Source organism: Spermophilus citellus (genome assembly GCF_964194105.1).
Source record: "Spermophilus citellus genome assembly, chromosome: 5".
NCBI classification, from domain to species: domain Eukaryota; kingdom Metazoa; phylum Chordata; class Mammalia; order Rodentia; family Sciuridae; genus Spermophilus; species Spermophilus citellus.
This window is the reverse complement of record NC_138186.1, coordinates 6062816-6079250: the sequence shown is the minus strand read 5'-3', so window position 1 is coordinate 6079250 and position 16435 is coordinate 6062816. Positions and strand designations below refer to the sequence as shown.

Here is a 16435-nt window from a genome sequence, read left to right as displayed (position 1 = left end):
TGTGTTTATTGTAATACTTGAAATAGCCATAGACTTTTTTGAGAAATGGGCAGGGTAAAGTATACATGTCTTTTGTTGTCTACAACATCAACCAATAAAGATTCACTGGAGGAACCCCATATATTGAAGATTCGCAAGGAGGGGCATATGTATTCTTCCAAGTCACACAGTGGTTTGAATTTTTTCCATGTGTCTGTTTGTCATATTTCATGATGGCTGTGTTCGAGGCAATTAGACGAAGATTTCCTTAACGCTCACTACGTTAGCTTATGTTACATATCAAGATATTCGAAAAATTAGTGGCCTTAAAGACCAAACTGTTATAGTTGTGAAAGCCCCTCCAGAAACAAGACTTGAAGTGCCTGATTCAATAGAGGTAAGGAGCCGGCATCTGTGTGCCTCTGCAGAGGGACCTCTGTGGGGCCTGGTGCTCAAGAACCAGTGATTCTGGTTGGCATCTGCCCCGGCTGAGCACTTGACAGTTTATTTTGCTTAACCCTAAATTTAAAAACATTTTAACAGTTCACTGTTTGTTCAATAACCTAGCGGGACATTCAACTAGAGCTGTCAGGCGCCTTGTCCCTTCCTACTTTCTTGTTCACAGTTGACTCTCTGCTGGTTCTGATCAGTTAGAACCACTCGAGAAATTCTACATCAATTCCCCTGTGCGTGGGCCCCCACCATGAACAGAGATACCCGTGTTTTCAAGTATCTCCGTAACCTAGCACATTTTAAGATTTTTTTAAAAAAATTACTCATAGTGTTTAAAGAACTTAAAAATGACTTTGGGGAAATGGAAAGATTTAAGAAAGTAGGGAGTATATTTTTGTGATTGCTTTTGGATATTCTTTGATAATATAGACCCAAACTATAAGACAGAGATTGCATAGAAGATAGAAAGAGACTGTGGTCTAGGTGCCAGATGGTGCCTGGCTGTGGATTTGTGAGCCGTGCACCCTCTGTGCCGGCTGTTGGCTCCTGAACTCTGCCGCTGTAACATGAAAACAGCCACAAACAACTAGAACCATCTTGATTCAGTTCCAGTAAAATTTTATTTGCATGGCCAGTCAGGGGTTGGGATTCGGCCCTCAGGCTGTAGCCCGCTGGCCCTGCTCTAGCGGTTGACAGTTGTCCCTGGAGTTAGCCCACCATTGAAGACCCAAAAGGAACAATGAATGTCACCCTCACAGTCCACTTGCAGATGAAAATGGCTGAGGTTTTCATTTCTAAAAGAGCTTCTGGGTTGAACTTCTCCCACTTCTGTTCCCAGAGCCTACAAATACATTTGGCAAGTACCCAAGGACCCATTGAGGTTTACTTGTGTCCAGAAGAGACTGAAACCCACAGTCCAATGAAAGCAAACAACCAAGACCACAATGGGAATATCCCTAAACCCACTTCCAAAGGTAAAGACCCCTTTTGTCTTTTGGAAACAATGTTAAGAGTGTCGGAACTTCTCCTGTTACTAAGGGAGTAGTTTAAGTCAGGCTGTTTACAGTTTAAAATAATGATCTTGGGCACATGGCTCCTCCTCTGCTACCAGAGTCCCTCAGGCTTCTGTCATCAGCAGAAACCATTTCCTCAGTGCTTTGGGGGCTGCTGAAGTGAGGACCGAGGTCGTGCCACTCTTGGAAGGCATCAGCTACACCTGGCCATGCACCTTTGAACCCTGTGCAGAGACTGAGGGACGTGAAAATGTGTGGACAGAAGAGGCTTGGCTGTTTTTGTCTTACCTCCCTCCCGTGGTGGGGACAGGATATAGGGGGAAAATAAACCTAACTTCTCCTTCCCCCTCTGGGGCTAGGACAAAGCTTTTTGCATTTTCTACCCTACCATCTCCTAATATAGCAGCAAAAATAGGAGTGATTTCAGTGAATTGGTCTGATTTAATACTGAGCAAATACACAGCACCCGAGCTGGTAAAGCAAAAGACCACCCTTTTCACCATCTAGATTCCAAATGAATGTGTCTTATTCTATGCAATATCTCTAATAAGCTGGTCGTTCAAAAAAGAAGTTAAAATTAGTGAATTCCTACTAGGGAGCTGACTTTTAACTCTGTGTGTTTTGTTTTTCTCAAAACAATGAGTAGGTAGGTACTGGAGGGAAGTCTTTGAACTCGTTAGCCTCCAGTCTTTGAAGCTGCTGGGTTCTTGTTTTCTGACAGTGGGTGTTTGAAAGGATGAGTTAGGCTAGGACACACTCTTCCATGCCTGTTAGCATAAAAGGTGATCTGTACCAGAAAGCCGTCCTGGGGAGCAGAGCAACGGTGACCTACTCATTCTTCCAGAAAAATGAATTTGTGATTTTTCTCCTAACTCTTTGTTTACACCCATTGTTTCCCTTTCAGACTTGGCTTCAAACAACTCAGGACATAGCGATTGCTCGGTTTCTATGGCAAACCTCTCTCCCCTGGCCTCCCCCGCCAACCTCTTACAGCAGACTGAGGACCAAATTCCTTCCAACCTGGAAGGGCCCTTTGTGAACTTGCTGCCCCCCCTGCTCCAGGAGGACTACCTGCTGAGCCTGGGCGAGGAAGAAGGCATCAGCGATCTCTTCGACGCTTACGATTTGGAAAAGCTCCCGCTGGTGGAAGACTTCATGTGTAGTTGATCCTGCTTTGTGTGAACTCTCCTGATAAACGGATATTTTTTTATCATGGAACCAGAGCGTCTGTCATGCAGTGTTGACCCTTCCCACCTTCTTCCTCTAAGAGAGTACCATGAAGTAAACTACAAACTTCGGAACAAAGCTGACATTTTAATGAATTTTTTTCTTAATTGTCTAAGCGCACAGTTGCAGGCTCCCTTGGGAAAGCCCTGCCTTGTCCCAGGCTCCAAAATCTCCTGGACGAGTCAACAAGTGAGAAAATGTGCAATCAGGTGTCTCTCACCTGTCCTCTTCCTCTCCCCGTCCCTCTGCCCCCCCCCCCCCCATTGGCTTGCTGTGCCTGACGGATGGGCTGTAGAATGGGGTCTGGCCACCTGGCCCGCTGGGAAACAGCAATCTTCCTTAACAGCATTTCAAGCCGTGCCTTCTCTGCAGAATGCATGTCTTTGGGGTCTGCTAATCTGGAATGGAACTGCAGCCAATGCAAACTTGAAGTTATGCAAAAGTATGAAATGGATTTCTTCCGCTCTTCTTAGGAATATTTAAATTACTGTCATCATTCAGTTTAAGCTATGGACTGTGTGTCCCACCAGGAGGTCGCAAGATCCTCCGCAGCCTCTCGGATGAAGAACCTGTTCTCAGAGTACTTGATGCAGACACAGAAGCTCTTGGAGCTCTGGCGCTCGAAGCTGCTGTGGGTTTTCCTGCCTCCAAACACCACTCCCAGCCCCGTCCCCAGCGTATTGTGAGTTTCCAGTTGATTTGTAGCAGATGCCTACTTAGGTGTTCTTTGTGGATTGTTCTAGACTTTCGATATTTTTTAGCTGCCACTGAAGCTGTGGCTCCCATCACCATTCAGTTTAATTGTTTACTTTGAAGCAGTTTTTGCAAATTCGTATTTCTTTAGCAGAGGGAGAGAACCTCGTGAGCCTGTGTGACCTGAGGTCCACCAGCCTCTGCAGGAAGCAATGTCCCATCTGGCTTCCTTTCCCGGGAGGGGAGCCCAGGGCACGTGGGCCCTGGAGCTCGCTGACACGTGAGGCTGTGGGGCAGGACAGCAGGTCAGACGACGAAGCAGTCCCAGGGAGCAGCAGGCATGGACCCCTCCGTCCTTGGGCTTCCCGGGCCCCTGTGCCCGGGGGAAGGGCTCTTATGCCACACTCAGGGAGACCACTTCTCAGGGTGGGGTCAGATGGAGAGGCCTCTGGGGGGAAGGCATCCCGGGAGCGGCCTTCTGCAGGGCCCTTCCGTCAGCTGGTGAGACGGGGCCCCGCTGTTGGGTGGATGGTCCTGGCCGGACCCGCGCCCCTTCTCCATGAAGGAGTGAGCTGGGTGAGGGGGCGCGGGAGGGTGGGAAACCCGGCGCTGGAGGCCAGGGCGCCCCCTCTACTCCTCAGGAATGGTGTCCCCATCACAGGCCTCCTGTCACTGCACATCCTTCCGGTCATGTACGTCCCAGATGGCCTTCCTGGGGACAGGTGGCCATGGCCGCCCTGTCCTGGGAGTGTGGCACAGTACCTCAAATCCATCCTTGGACGCAAGGGCTGCGGAAATGAGGGGTCTTGAGAAATAAACCTCCAAGCCAACAGCTGAATGGAAACGCCATGTGCCCGGCCCGCCCGTGGGCACATGGTGGGCACTCGACGCGTCCAACCGAATCGAAAATGTCCCTTAGGAAAACCTTTTCCAAAACCACAAGAACCCCGGCCAGTTTACTGTAGGTAGATTTCCCCAATATGCAAAGTGGTGGTGGGGTCGAGACAGACGACACCAGCACTTTAAGCTCTGTGTGTGGGTATGCGTGGTGTGTGCTTGGGAAGAAAAACCAAGGTGCAGACTCTCTTCCTCTCTCCTCCTCAGCCTCCATCCCCGGCCTCCCTCACACACACTGGACTTGGTACGGAACAGCCGTGTGGTCCGAGATGCAGCATGGGGTGGAGGAGGCGGGGACTCTGTGTTAAGTGCCTACTGGAAATGCACTGTGGGGATTTTCCTGTGCGGGAAACCGTTGATGCCAAGCGTTCCCCATTTCCCGTGTCTGTGTCCTCCGGTTAGCTGCCTCTGCCTCCGGCTTTGTGTGATTCTCCTCGCCAGCTGCACAGAGCTGCTCTTTTTCCCCAAAGTCTAAAGACTGAGCTCCCCCGGCTGGGTTGTTGTGTGTTTTGTTGACTTTCTTGTTGAACTTCTTCGTAATGTAATGCCGTATTTATTGTTTAAAAAAAAATGAAAGGAATACTAATAAGTCTTAAAAGTTCCTTCGTGCATAAGATTTTTCCCAGTTATGGGGCTTGCCTGGTGTACGTTCATGAGACGTCCATGCTGTCTTTCTGTTTGCATTAACCCCTTTCTTTTCACCTAGTATCTGGCACACAAAGTGGGTTGGTACTACAGTGTTTGTGTTCCTTTTAAGTACTGAGTATGCAGGTTTCCTGGTACCATTGAGTTGCTGCTACTAAAGCTCACACACGAAATGGCTAAGAGTTACGAGTGCGGATTATGACTGCGTGAGCCTTAGAAACTAGAGTGTACAGCGGGCGACACATGAGCTGTCAAACAGTGTTAGGCGTGTGTTCACATGTACAGACTTGTGCATAGCGATCGCTTTATTTAAGTGGACATGTAGTCGACTCACCTTTTTCATTATTTAGCAATTTTGTAAAAAAAAAAAAAATAGCAATTAATTTGTAAACACTGCCAGAATATTTTCTAGCTGGTTTGTAATTTTTTAAGAGTGTGACCTTTTTTTCGTTTTTTCGTTGTGGTTCTCGTTTTCGTTTTTGTCGTCCGTGTAGATCTGTAAATAGAACTGCAGTATTTAAGGCTTTAGCTTTCAGGAAAGAGGAGGGAAGACCTCTGCGTGCCTGGCGGGCCGAGTGGGCAGCGCAGCGGCAGGAAGGGGCCTCTCGGAGCCGGTCAGGTGGCACGCGTCAGGGTGAGGGGGCTTCTTCCTATGGGGTATGCGATTTTGTAAAAAAAGGAAGTATTTCTCCCAAGATTGGGAGTAGGCAACCTACTAATCAGTTTAGCTTTGTGTTGTACCCTAGTTTAAAAAAGAAAGTATGTAATATAATAATGTAAAAAAAAAAAAAGAAAAAACCAAACAACAACAACAAAAAAAGCTTTTATGATGGATTTTGTAAATAGATTTGTTACAGGGCGACCTGTTCTCTAGCTGTGATCTTACCACTTCAAATGGATGTAATTTGAATAAATTTTGTATGGTAAAGGATCAATAAAATGATTTTTTTTAAGAGTTGAGACTTGTGGCTGGCTTTTCTTAGTATTGTCTTGTGCTCCTGAACCACCGTAACTTTTAAACACATTCTTTACAAAGCCAGGGACCGGTGGGCAGACGTTTTCCACCTAGTGCCTGGCCCTTCACCGGGACCCTGCGGTGTCGGGCGCCCACGGGGGACTCTGCTCTCTGAGCAGCACAGCTCGCCTTGCCCCGTGGCCTGTCTGTGGAACCCACTCCCCAGCATCGAAGGGGGATTTTTGAACTGAGAAAATGACAACAGGTCAAGTTGATCCTCTCATACGGAGCGTGAAGCCAATACATTTTAGTTCTCAACTCTGGAAATTACCTCCCCTGCACTCGATTCTGCATTTCTTATAGTACCCCCTCTGAGTAGATCAGGATGCTTGACTGCTGGGTCCCGGGATTGACTCCGAGTTTGTCATCCAGAGCCTCAACGTGCTATAACTGTTCACCCAGAAAATCCATGTAGCAGGAATGAAGTTCATAATGAAAACATTGCCTGCTCCTGACCTTCAGCCTGGAGGTGACCTGCTCTCCTTGGCCCGGTGCTGACCTCCAGTCCTGTCACTTTCCAGACACGCCTAAACCTGTGTCCGTGGACATGTGTGTTTTAACATGGTTTCCTTCCACTCTGCATCCTGGGAAGCCACATGTTAGTATCTTGTTCATGCTCTTAAAGGCTGCATAACCATCCCAGTGGTTGAAACCTGTGCCATCATTACCCCGGGGGTCTCCTGTTTTGAGAGACATCTTTATTATTTCACTGTAAGAGATAATATAGAAGGTTTGTGGGATGGATGGCATATGCCAGGAACTTTTTAATATAGTAGGTACAAAATTTACCATTATGATGTTGAATACGTTAATAATATTGTACAAGCATCACCTCCACGTCCAGAATTATTTCCTCACCCCAAAAGGAAACCTTGTACCCATTAAGCAATGGCTCTCTTTCCCAGCTACTGGCAGTCGATAATTTGTTTTCTCTCCCCCTGGATTTGCCTATTCTGGGTTTTATGTGACCTTTTGTGTCTGGTTTTGTAGCTTACTGATTTCAAGGTTCATCTGCATCAATACCTCAACCTTTTTCATGCCCAAATAATAATCCATCTGTTCATCCATCTTCAGCTGATGGGCATCTGTGTTGCTTCCACCCTTAGACTAGAAGAACGTGCTTTCTGTGAGTGCTCAGTATTTTTCAAAGCATGCATTACTACTTCATACTATATATCTGTTATCTCTCTCCTACATAAGCTCAGTGAGGAGAGGTTCTTATATTCAGTGCTGTGACCTCAGTTCCTAGAACGGTGCCTGGCATGGAGTAAACATTTAATATTTACATGTGATATTCCTATGTTGCAAATGAGTGCTCTGTGGTTTAAAAAATGACTGGGGTGCGGGGAGCTGTGCAAAGGCAGCACACAGGGACGTAGACGCAGTGGACACTGAAGCTTTTTCGTGTGTGCTTTCCTGCTCTTCCCCCACACTTTGCATTTCAGTTATAGTTCTGGGAAGAGTTCTGTTTGCCCAGTTTGGAAGCCCAAAATCTGTCATCCTACCCAGTGATCTGCAGGTCGGATCAGCAGGTGTTCAAGCCCATAGTCAAGCCAGTGATAAAAACTGACAACAGAAAAAAACAAAAGCAATACAAAGTCCTTCTTCCAGGTAGTCTACCCACAGGGGACAAGGCTGGCAAATACAAGAGAATTGTCCACCCTGGAAAGCAGTTGAAAAATTGGACAGGGTGAATTTGACCTGATCACATAGGGCTGCGTTCTTTAGCATGATGGACACAGGGCTGGGATGTGTCAGTATCCTAAGAATTCAGCCTACTTGAGTATTGTTTAGAAACGGGCTCTGTGCAGAGGGAAGTTTAAGAAGCAGTTCTCAGTCATCAAGGCAGAAAGTAAGATTCTTTGGGGAAAGTTAATTGCGTTTCCTCCTCCGCAGGCTGTGAAGGGAAAGAGTTGTTCACCTATTCAGTTGTTCAGTTGCTCTTCGAACATGAAGTTTTGACTATATGTCAGGCACTGCTCTAGGTGCTGGGTTCCAAATTTAAAAAGGCATCGTTCCTGTCAGCAAGAGGAAGTTTGCATTACCTGGGGGAGAAGCAAGTTGAACTAAGAGAAGCAAATACGGACGTCTTGAATGACCAACTTCTCTTTCTGAAGCCATTGGCGTAAGACCTGGGAGGACAGGTGGGGTGGATGCAGCCACTGGAGTCGCCCCGGAGCACCAGAGGGTGCTGCAGGAGCACTGAGCCACTCCCGAGCTCAGACTTGTACACCCGGAGGCAGGAGCTGTCGCAGAAGATTCCGGGGTGAGCATGACCCCATGGAAGAAACCACTAGTTCCATCCCCTGGGATCCAGAGAGGAGGGAGCCCCAACCTAGCACTAGGCTCCAACGCTGATGGGAAGGCAAACGACAGGACTGAATTGTTGGTCAAGCATCAGGAAGTCAGGAGGAGGCCCAGGATGTTAACAAGAGGCCCGACAACGACTGCCCAGAACCGCCAGCTGGAGTCCATCAGAAGTCACAGTAACAGGCCAGCGGAGGGGGGGGGGGTGGTGGCAGGTGTCCTGTACTGCAAAGAACAAGCCGAGCGCAGTGGTGTGAGCCTCCAACCTGGAGACCAAGGCAGGGGATCCCAGGTTCCAGGCCAGCCTCTGCAACTAAGCAAGGCCCAGAGCCTCGACCCTGGAGACCAAGGCAGGGGGATCCCAGGTTCAAGGCCAGCCTCTACAACTAAGCAAGGCCCAGTTTCCAACTAAAACAATAAAGGGCTGAGAGTGCCCCTCAGAAGTAGAAGGTCCAGGTACAAAAAATGCCAAGAGCAGAAGCCTTTCACCAGGCCCTTGTGTCTGGATCTTGAAGTCGGAGGGATGTGAAGTGCTCCCAAGTTCTTATAGCACCAGACATTCTGTTGGAAAGCTGGGGAGGCTGGGGGGCGGCTCAGTGGTGGAGTGCTTGCCTGGCGTGTGTGAGGCGCGGGGTTCGATTCTCAGCACCACATCTAAATAGATGGATAAAATAAAGGTCCATCAACTGAAAAAAAAAGTCTGGGGAGTTCCCCACGCCGGCCCGTGTTGTCAGGGACTTGCCTGACGCAGCTTGGAGACCCAGGATTGCTTCTGCTAGGCCGCCCCAGGACTTGGGCATGTGCCCTCGCGGAATATGTCAAGCTTTGCCTAGCCCAAGGACAGGGCCTCTCTGTCCTTGTCACATTAGCCATCGAGCCTGACTTGACACGGATCTGGGAGACAGAGCCACAGGAACTGAACCCAGGGGACTGAGAGGAACCAGCAAAACAGGGTCTGGCATTCCCATCCGACTGCGGCTGCCATGATCATGGAGCCCCAGAGTCTGAGTGGGGACAACCTCACATCCCACAAAGGGGCTTTTTTTCTTTTTCCTTTTTTCCATCCAGGAGAGGTGCGCGGACCCCTCGTTCAACACTCTTCTGCTGCATCTCCAAAGGCTGCTGGTCCTCTGCTCAAGCATCACGGGAACCCTGCCTCCTCCTAGCCTTCCTCCCGGAACTGGAGCCTGGCTGGCCTCAATCATTGGTCACTCTGGAGTAACCCGAGCTTCTAAAGACCCTGGACCTGTCCCTTCACAATTCACCAGGTTTCCCAAGCGCGTGGCCGTCATCCCTCTTCCTCTGTGCACAAGAAGTGGGGGAGATGAGAATCCTCGCGAAGAAGAGCTTTGGAGGACGTGGTGTTTCTTTTGTCGTCAGTGTTGGATAAAAATAGACATGTTCTATTTAAATAGAGGAAGAATCAAACTGGCAGCAGCTTCTAAATAAGATACTCCGTTTCCTCCTTAAAAGACTTCCCTTCCTGGATAGGCCACTTTCCGGCTTCGGAAGTCTTCAAGACACTTTTTCTGCATAATCAAAATCGGGGGTTTTTCCTAGCTGCAGCCTGATTTGTACCATCTCATTCCTGAATGGTCCTAAGCATTGTAGGGGGCTTTATGGTTTCCAGAGTAGTTTTATGTGCCTGTCTCTTCCTTGAAAGCCATTGTAACTGATGGCAACAGCTGCAGAATAACTAATCCATCCGAAAACGACAGAACAGTACACGGGCAGCGCTGTGAATGAAGAAAGAGAAGCATTTAGCCTTGAGCAGACCTTGGAGGCCAAAGGAACAAGAGAGAGCATTGCAGGTCCACAGGAGAGATCTGAAATAAGGACATCAGGCTCTAAAAATTAAAGCCTGCCACCAAATAAGCGTGTGGCGATGGGTGGGAATGGGAATTGGGCATGGGGTTGGGGTGTGTTTACACGGGGAAGGAGACCCCAGAAGTTAAGAAGAGCCAGGAGCTAAGTTCTGTCCTTGGCAAGAAACCAAAGAATGAGAGTTCCTTTAGTCAAAGAGGAAGTCGTACCAGCACAGCTGACTCAGACCCTGGGTGTCTGTTAAAGGAAGAGCAGATGCCAAGGAGAGGGGCAGGCCTACAGGTGGGATGAAGGGAGCGGAGGAGGCAGAGAGTGCAGGAGAAGTCCGCACACAAGGTCCTGGGAAGGAGATCAGCCAGCAACTGGGGGCCAAGATCACTTGTAAAAAAAAAAATAATGATAACAGACAAAAAAAAGAAAAAGAACTGGAGGGAACTTCAACTTCTGGCAATGGGGCAGACGGCCAGGGAGCCCCCCATGACAAAGCATCTGGTAGGAACAGAAAACATGATTTTTATTTGTTGTGAAGATTACAGGAAAGTCCCAAAGGAGAAGAACAAGAAAGAAAATGGAGCTGAAAGGGAAGGTTGAGAAGCACACCTGTGAGGAGAGAGACTCCTCGGCACAGCTACCAGTTCCATGGAATGAGAAGGAAGGTCACGGGCAGCAGAGAAAGGTCACAGAAAGGACCCAGGTCACGGGCATCTCCCTGGCTTCCAGCAAGAGCAGACGAGTCCTGTGTGGACAAGGCGTTCCGAATGTCCTCCCTCAGACTGGACCCACCAAGTATGAGCTGACCAACAGAGGTCACCGAGTGCCTCAGGAAACAAGCTACAGCTATCGCCAAAGCAGCAAAGAACACATTTCAACCTTTAGGAATTCCAATAATGGAATTATCAGATGTAGAGCGTAAAATGAACGTATATGAAATGATTAAAGAAATGTCACCACAGAAATGAGTGAGCAACAAGAGATGAACGTAATTTGCCAGATAGGTTAGAAAAAGAATGAAAGAAAACATTACAAAGTAAAAATGCATCTGTTGAAAGAAATTCCAAGAAACAACTGATGACCAAATCCATAGTTTAGATACGGCGAAAGAAATAATAATAAACTGGAAAATATTTCTGACAAAATTACCAGAATGTAGCACAGAGAGAAAATGAGATGAGAAAAATAAAGAAATGTTGAGACATGGAGCAGAAAGTTGAAATACTTTTTTTTTTTCTGGGAAGAGCTAGGAAATAAATATTTTAGGCATTGTGGGCCATAGGTCTCTGTCAAAACTACCGTATTCTGCACCCGTATGTGAAAGTAGTTATAAACCTTATGTAAATAAAAATGCATTGGTATGTTTCAATAAAACTTTATGGATGTTAAAATTTTATTTTCAGGTAATTTTCACTTGTTGTAAAGTTTTATTCTGGTTTTGCTTAGTCATTTAAAAAGTATAGAAATCATCTTAATCTCACGGATTGTACACAGCAGGTGGCAACAAGGGGAAAACTCAACATCTGAACTCGAGAGCTGTCCTGTAGGTGCACCTGAGAAGTGAGATGCAGACCACCACCTGGACACGGAGGACAGGTGGCTCCCATGAAGCACAGCTCTCCAGGCAGAGATTGCCCCCGGCACCAGCACTTGGTAGGAAAACCTAAAGGGTAAGGATTGATAGTTAGAGCCTGGACAAGACGAGCTTGAGAGAGAAAAATCTGAGGACCAGATTTGGGGGAAGCCCGCACACCATTGTGAGCTTTTCTTCCACCAACTCAACCAGGTCCTCAAAGTAGAGATTGAGAAAATTTCCATCATGCTTCTGGCGGGGCAGGGGGCAGGGAAAAGTAACCAGAGCGTTCTGGTCTCCTTAACAAAGGCCTGCCCTCCAGAAAACTATTTTACCATAATCCCGCCAACGTGGGAGAAAGAAAACACCAAATCCAGCCCCTGGTAACCCAGCCAGCCCACCTAATGCAGCAGGTGGGGACATGTGAAGGTCACAGTCCAGAGACACTAAAAGACCAAAACCAGCTCAGAGGTTCTAGAAGGCCTCCCTCCTCTCCCCACATCTGACCACCACATCAGTGCGTCTGTCTGATGACAGGGGAAGAACCGAAAGCCTCAGGCTCTATAGTTGAAAGGAGTCTCTAGAAAAGCCTAAAACCTCATGCTAAAACCCCGCCTCCTTCAGTTCCTTTTACCCAATTCATAATGTCTGGTTTTCAGCAAAAATTAAGAGGCATGCCAAAAGGTAAAGACAGCCTGAAGAGTCAAAGCAAGCGTGAAAATCAGATTCAGACAGGGCAGACGTTTGAGAATTGACTGGGAAGTCAACAGTGATTGACAGGCTAAAGGAGCTAATGTGAAATGTGGGCTTTCTATAAGAACAGATGGGCAACATAAGCAGGCAAATGGAAATCCTATGGGGGAAAAAAGCGAAGAAAATCTATAAATTAAAAACATGGAAACAGAAATGAAGATCTTGGTTGGGCTCATCAGTAGACCAGACGTGTTGAAGTAAAGAAAGAATCAGTGAATTTGAAGATCTGTCAATAGAAACTTCACAAATTGAAAACCAAAAGAGAAAAGAGACTGCATAAAAAGAACTATAATATCCTAGTGGGAAAAAGGGTGGAAGAGAACAAATATTCAAACTATTAGAGATGAGAATTTTCCAAAAGTAGGGACAGGAACCAAACTACAGACGCAGGGAGCTCACAGATCACCAAGGGAGATAAATACCAAAAAATTGATATGTGGGCATCTCATAGTCAAACTGCAGAGAACCAGAGACAAAGAACCTTGAAAGATGCCTCCTGGGGGTGGGGTGGGGGCAAAATGCAGTAGGATAGAGGAGCAAAGAGAAGATTTATATCAGAACTCTTCTCAGAACCCGTGCAAGCAGGGTGGAGTTCACTGAAATATGTGAAGTGTTGAAAGATAGAAGCCACCAACACAGAATTCAGTATCCAGCAAAATCGTCCTCCAAACATTCATGGAGTTTGTTGCCAGGAGACCCACCTTGTAAGAAAGACTAACAGGGGCTGGGGCTGGGGCTCAGTGGCAGAGCACTTGCCTAGTACACGTAAGGCACTGGGTTCCATCCTCAGCACCACTTAAAAATAAATAAATAAAATAAAGGTATTGTGTCCATCTTCAACTAAAAAAAAAAAAGAAAGAAAGAAAGGAATGAAGGCAAAATAGGTTTTTTTTTCTTTTACCTAATTTATCTAATAGATAATAGTTTAAAATAATAATGGCAGTGTATAAGAAGATTATAATTTATGGATAAGTGAAGAAAATGACCGCAATGTTACAAGAGATGTGAAAGAGAATTAGGATACACTTTTGTACCACCAGTAAAGCAGAAGACATGTTGCATATCCCTTATCCAAATGCTTGGGACCAAAAGTGCTTCTGATTTCAGATAGTTTTTGGATTTTGGAATACTTGCATATCTACAATTCGATATCTTGGGAATAGGACCCAGGTCTAAACATTAAGTTTTTTTATGGTTTATATATATACTTTATGCACAGAGCCCAAAGGTAACTTTATTTTTTGTACACATGTGCTTTTACATTTTTTTTTTTTTTTTTTTGGTGGTGCTGGGGATTGAACTCAGGGCCTTGGGCATATGAGGCAAACACTCTACCAACTGAGCTATATCCTCAGCCCACCTGTGCTTTTACTGTGACCTTTCATGTGAAGTCAGATGTGGAATTTTCCACTTGTGACATCAATCATGCCAACACTCAAATTTTTCAGATTTTGGAGCATTTTAGGTTATCAAGTTACCTATAGTGTTTCCATAAAGTAGATCTAGACTAGTTGTAAATGTCTACTGCAAACTGTATGTCAAATACTAAAACTCTTCATGAATAAGCATGCTAAATACTTTTATACTTACTTATAAGCAATATGCTAAGAAAGGAAGAAAATGGACTCATCCAAAATGCTCATTTAGGGGCTGGGGATGTGGCTCAAGCGGTACCACGTTCACCTGGCATGCGTGTGGCCCAGGTTCGATCCTCAGCACCACATACAAACAAAGATGTTGTGTCTGCCAAAATTAGAAAATGAATATTAAAGAATTCTCTCTCTCTCTCTTAAAAAAAATGCTCATTTAAAATTAGGAAAGACAAAAAAAGGTTAAAGAAAAAAAGAACAAAGAGTGACTTTAAGAAAAAGTAACAAATATGGTAGGTATTAATCCCACGCTATCAAGAATCACTTAAAATGTCGGTGGTCTAAAGACACTGATTCACACTGTTAAGAAACTGTCAGATTGACGGAGCTGGGCTGGGGCTCAATGGTGGAGCACCTGCCTGGCATGTGTGAGGCACTGGGCTCAATCCTCAGCACTACATATAAATAAATAAAGGTATTATGTCCATCTACAACTAAAAATATAAAAAGGAAAAGAGAAACTGTCAGGCTGAATTTAAAAACAGGAGCCAACTATGTTACCTACAAAAGATCCACTTTGGGTATATGGAAAGGCTCACAGCCAACACCACACCCTGGTGAGAAACCGAGAGCTTGTCCTTCAAGATGAGTAGCAAGGGGAGGCTGACCCCTCTTACCACTTCTGTTCAATATAGCACTAAACGTTCTAGCCAGAGATAGGGTAAGAAAAATAAGTAAAAGAGATCTAAATCAAAAGGGAAAATCATTGAAACCAGTTTGAGATGGAACCTGATTCTCTGCTTCTGTTAGCGGTGGAGTCTGTGCAAGCTGCAGTCTTCTGCCGCCAAGAAAGCCCGTTTCTTCCCCTGCTACCCTTGAGTGCTGCAGCTCTTTATGGTGGGCCGTGCCCTCCCGTGCTGGGGCAGACTCCCAGCAGCTCAACGACAATTTCTTCTTTCTGGGTTTTTATCTCAGGAGTCCCACGAGGATGAGTGGTGAGTCTAAGAGCAGAATTGATTCCAGTGTGAGTAGAAACAGAAGTCCCCAGGGTAAGAGGGCACCTGCCAGAGGTTGCCCCCTGAGTGTGGTAGTCTGGGGGTTATGTAGCACTCGGGTAAAATACATTTGGTCCAAGTTTTTGCCCATCAGGGTTTGGAGAAGTACTAATGCTGTTGGTTACTCTCTTGAGCCTGGACTTCCGTTCTCTCACAGCTGGTCAGGAAGGGGAAGGCAGAGGTCCTTGGATGGTGGAGGCTGTGATTACAAGCTTCAGCGCTGTGGGCCTCTGCAGCAGACGGGCCACTGAGATGCAGCAGACCGGCGTGCCCTTGGGTGCTGTGGCACTGGCTTGGTGCACCTCAGATAGGCCTGCACCTGTCCGGCAGCCCGGTGCCACAGCCTGAGCTGTCCACGCTGCTGTTCTGCAGTGTCCTGACGAGGACTTGGCTTCATTGTCTCTGCTTGTAGATGACATGATTTTACTTGTAGAAAACTCTAAGGTGCACACACACACACTTTTAGAACTAATAAATAAGTTCAATAGAGTTTCAGGATGCTGAATCAACAACACTAATCAGTTGTATTTCTGTACACTAACAGCAAGCTATCTGAAAAGGAAATTAAAGCAATCCTATTCACAACAGCATCAAAAATAAATAAAATACTTAGAAATAAATTTAACGAAGGATGTGAAAGCCATGTACACTGAAAAACTGTACAAAACACTGACGAGCCGGGCATGGTGCACACACCTGCAATCCCAGCAGCTCAGCCGCTCAAGTGGAGGTTTGGACTGGTTCAGAGCCAGGCTCAGCAGTTTATCGAGGCCCTGAACAACATAGCAAGATTGTCTCAAAATAAAAAAGGCTGAGGATGTGGCTCAGTGGTTAAGTGCCCCTGGATTCAATCCCAGTACCAAAACAAAACAACAACAAAAATTGGTGAAAGGAATTAAATAAGACATGAATTACTGGGAAAGCCATCCTGTGACTATAGATTGGAAAACGTAATATTGTTAAAATATCAATACTACCCAAAGGAATCTACAGTTTAATGCAATCCTTATTAAAAATACCAATGGCATTTTTATAGGAATAGAAAAAAATTCTAAAATGTATTTAGAAACACAAAGGACCCCAATTGGAAAAAAAAAAAAAGGACTAGAGAGGGAGGCATCACCTTTTCCAATTTCAATGCACATTACAGACCTAGAATAATCCATCTTCGTGGGACGTTATGAAGACAGAGAGCGATGGTGCAGCAACTGATCCTTGATAAGGGTGCCAAGAATACACACTGGGGAGAAATATTTCCACTACCAATACTGGGGAAACAAAAATGACACATTCGGACAGTTAACCTACACCAAAAATCAATCCAAATGAATTAAAGACTCAAGGGTGAACCTTGAAACTGACATTCCTAGAAGAAAGTGGAGGGAAGGCCCCGTGACCTGAGTCTGGGCAGTGGTTTCCCG

General features: G+C 46.1%; 1 protein-coding gene across 4 annotated transcripts in view; it reads left to right on the top strand.

Annotated features, from left to right (window-relative positions):
* Positions 1-16435, top strand: part of E2F3 (E2F transcription factor 3) — a 693003-nt gene that overhangs the window by 64406 nt on the left and 612162 nt on the right. For 2 of the 4 annotated variants that reach the window (XM_081296311.1, XM_081296310.1), the window contains exons 5-7: positions 262-376; positions 1271-1406; positions 2350-5860. The exons of the other annotated variants lie outside the window; for them this stretch is intronic. In XM_081296311.1, coding sequence (XP_081152437.1) covers positions 262-376; positions 1271-1406; positions 2350-2612 — 514 coding nt within the window. In that variant the 3' untranslated portion in view covers positions 2613-5860. Of the gene's footprint in view, positions 1-261; positions 377-1270; positions 1407-2349; positions 5861-16435 lie in introns of those variants that run through there. 4 annotated transcript variants of the gene reach the window in all.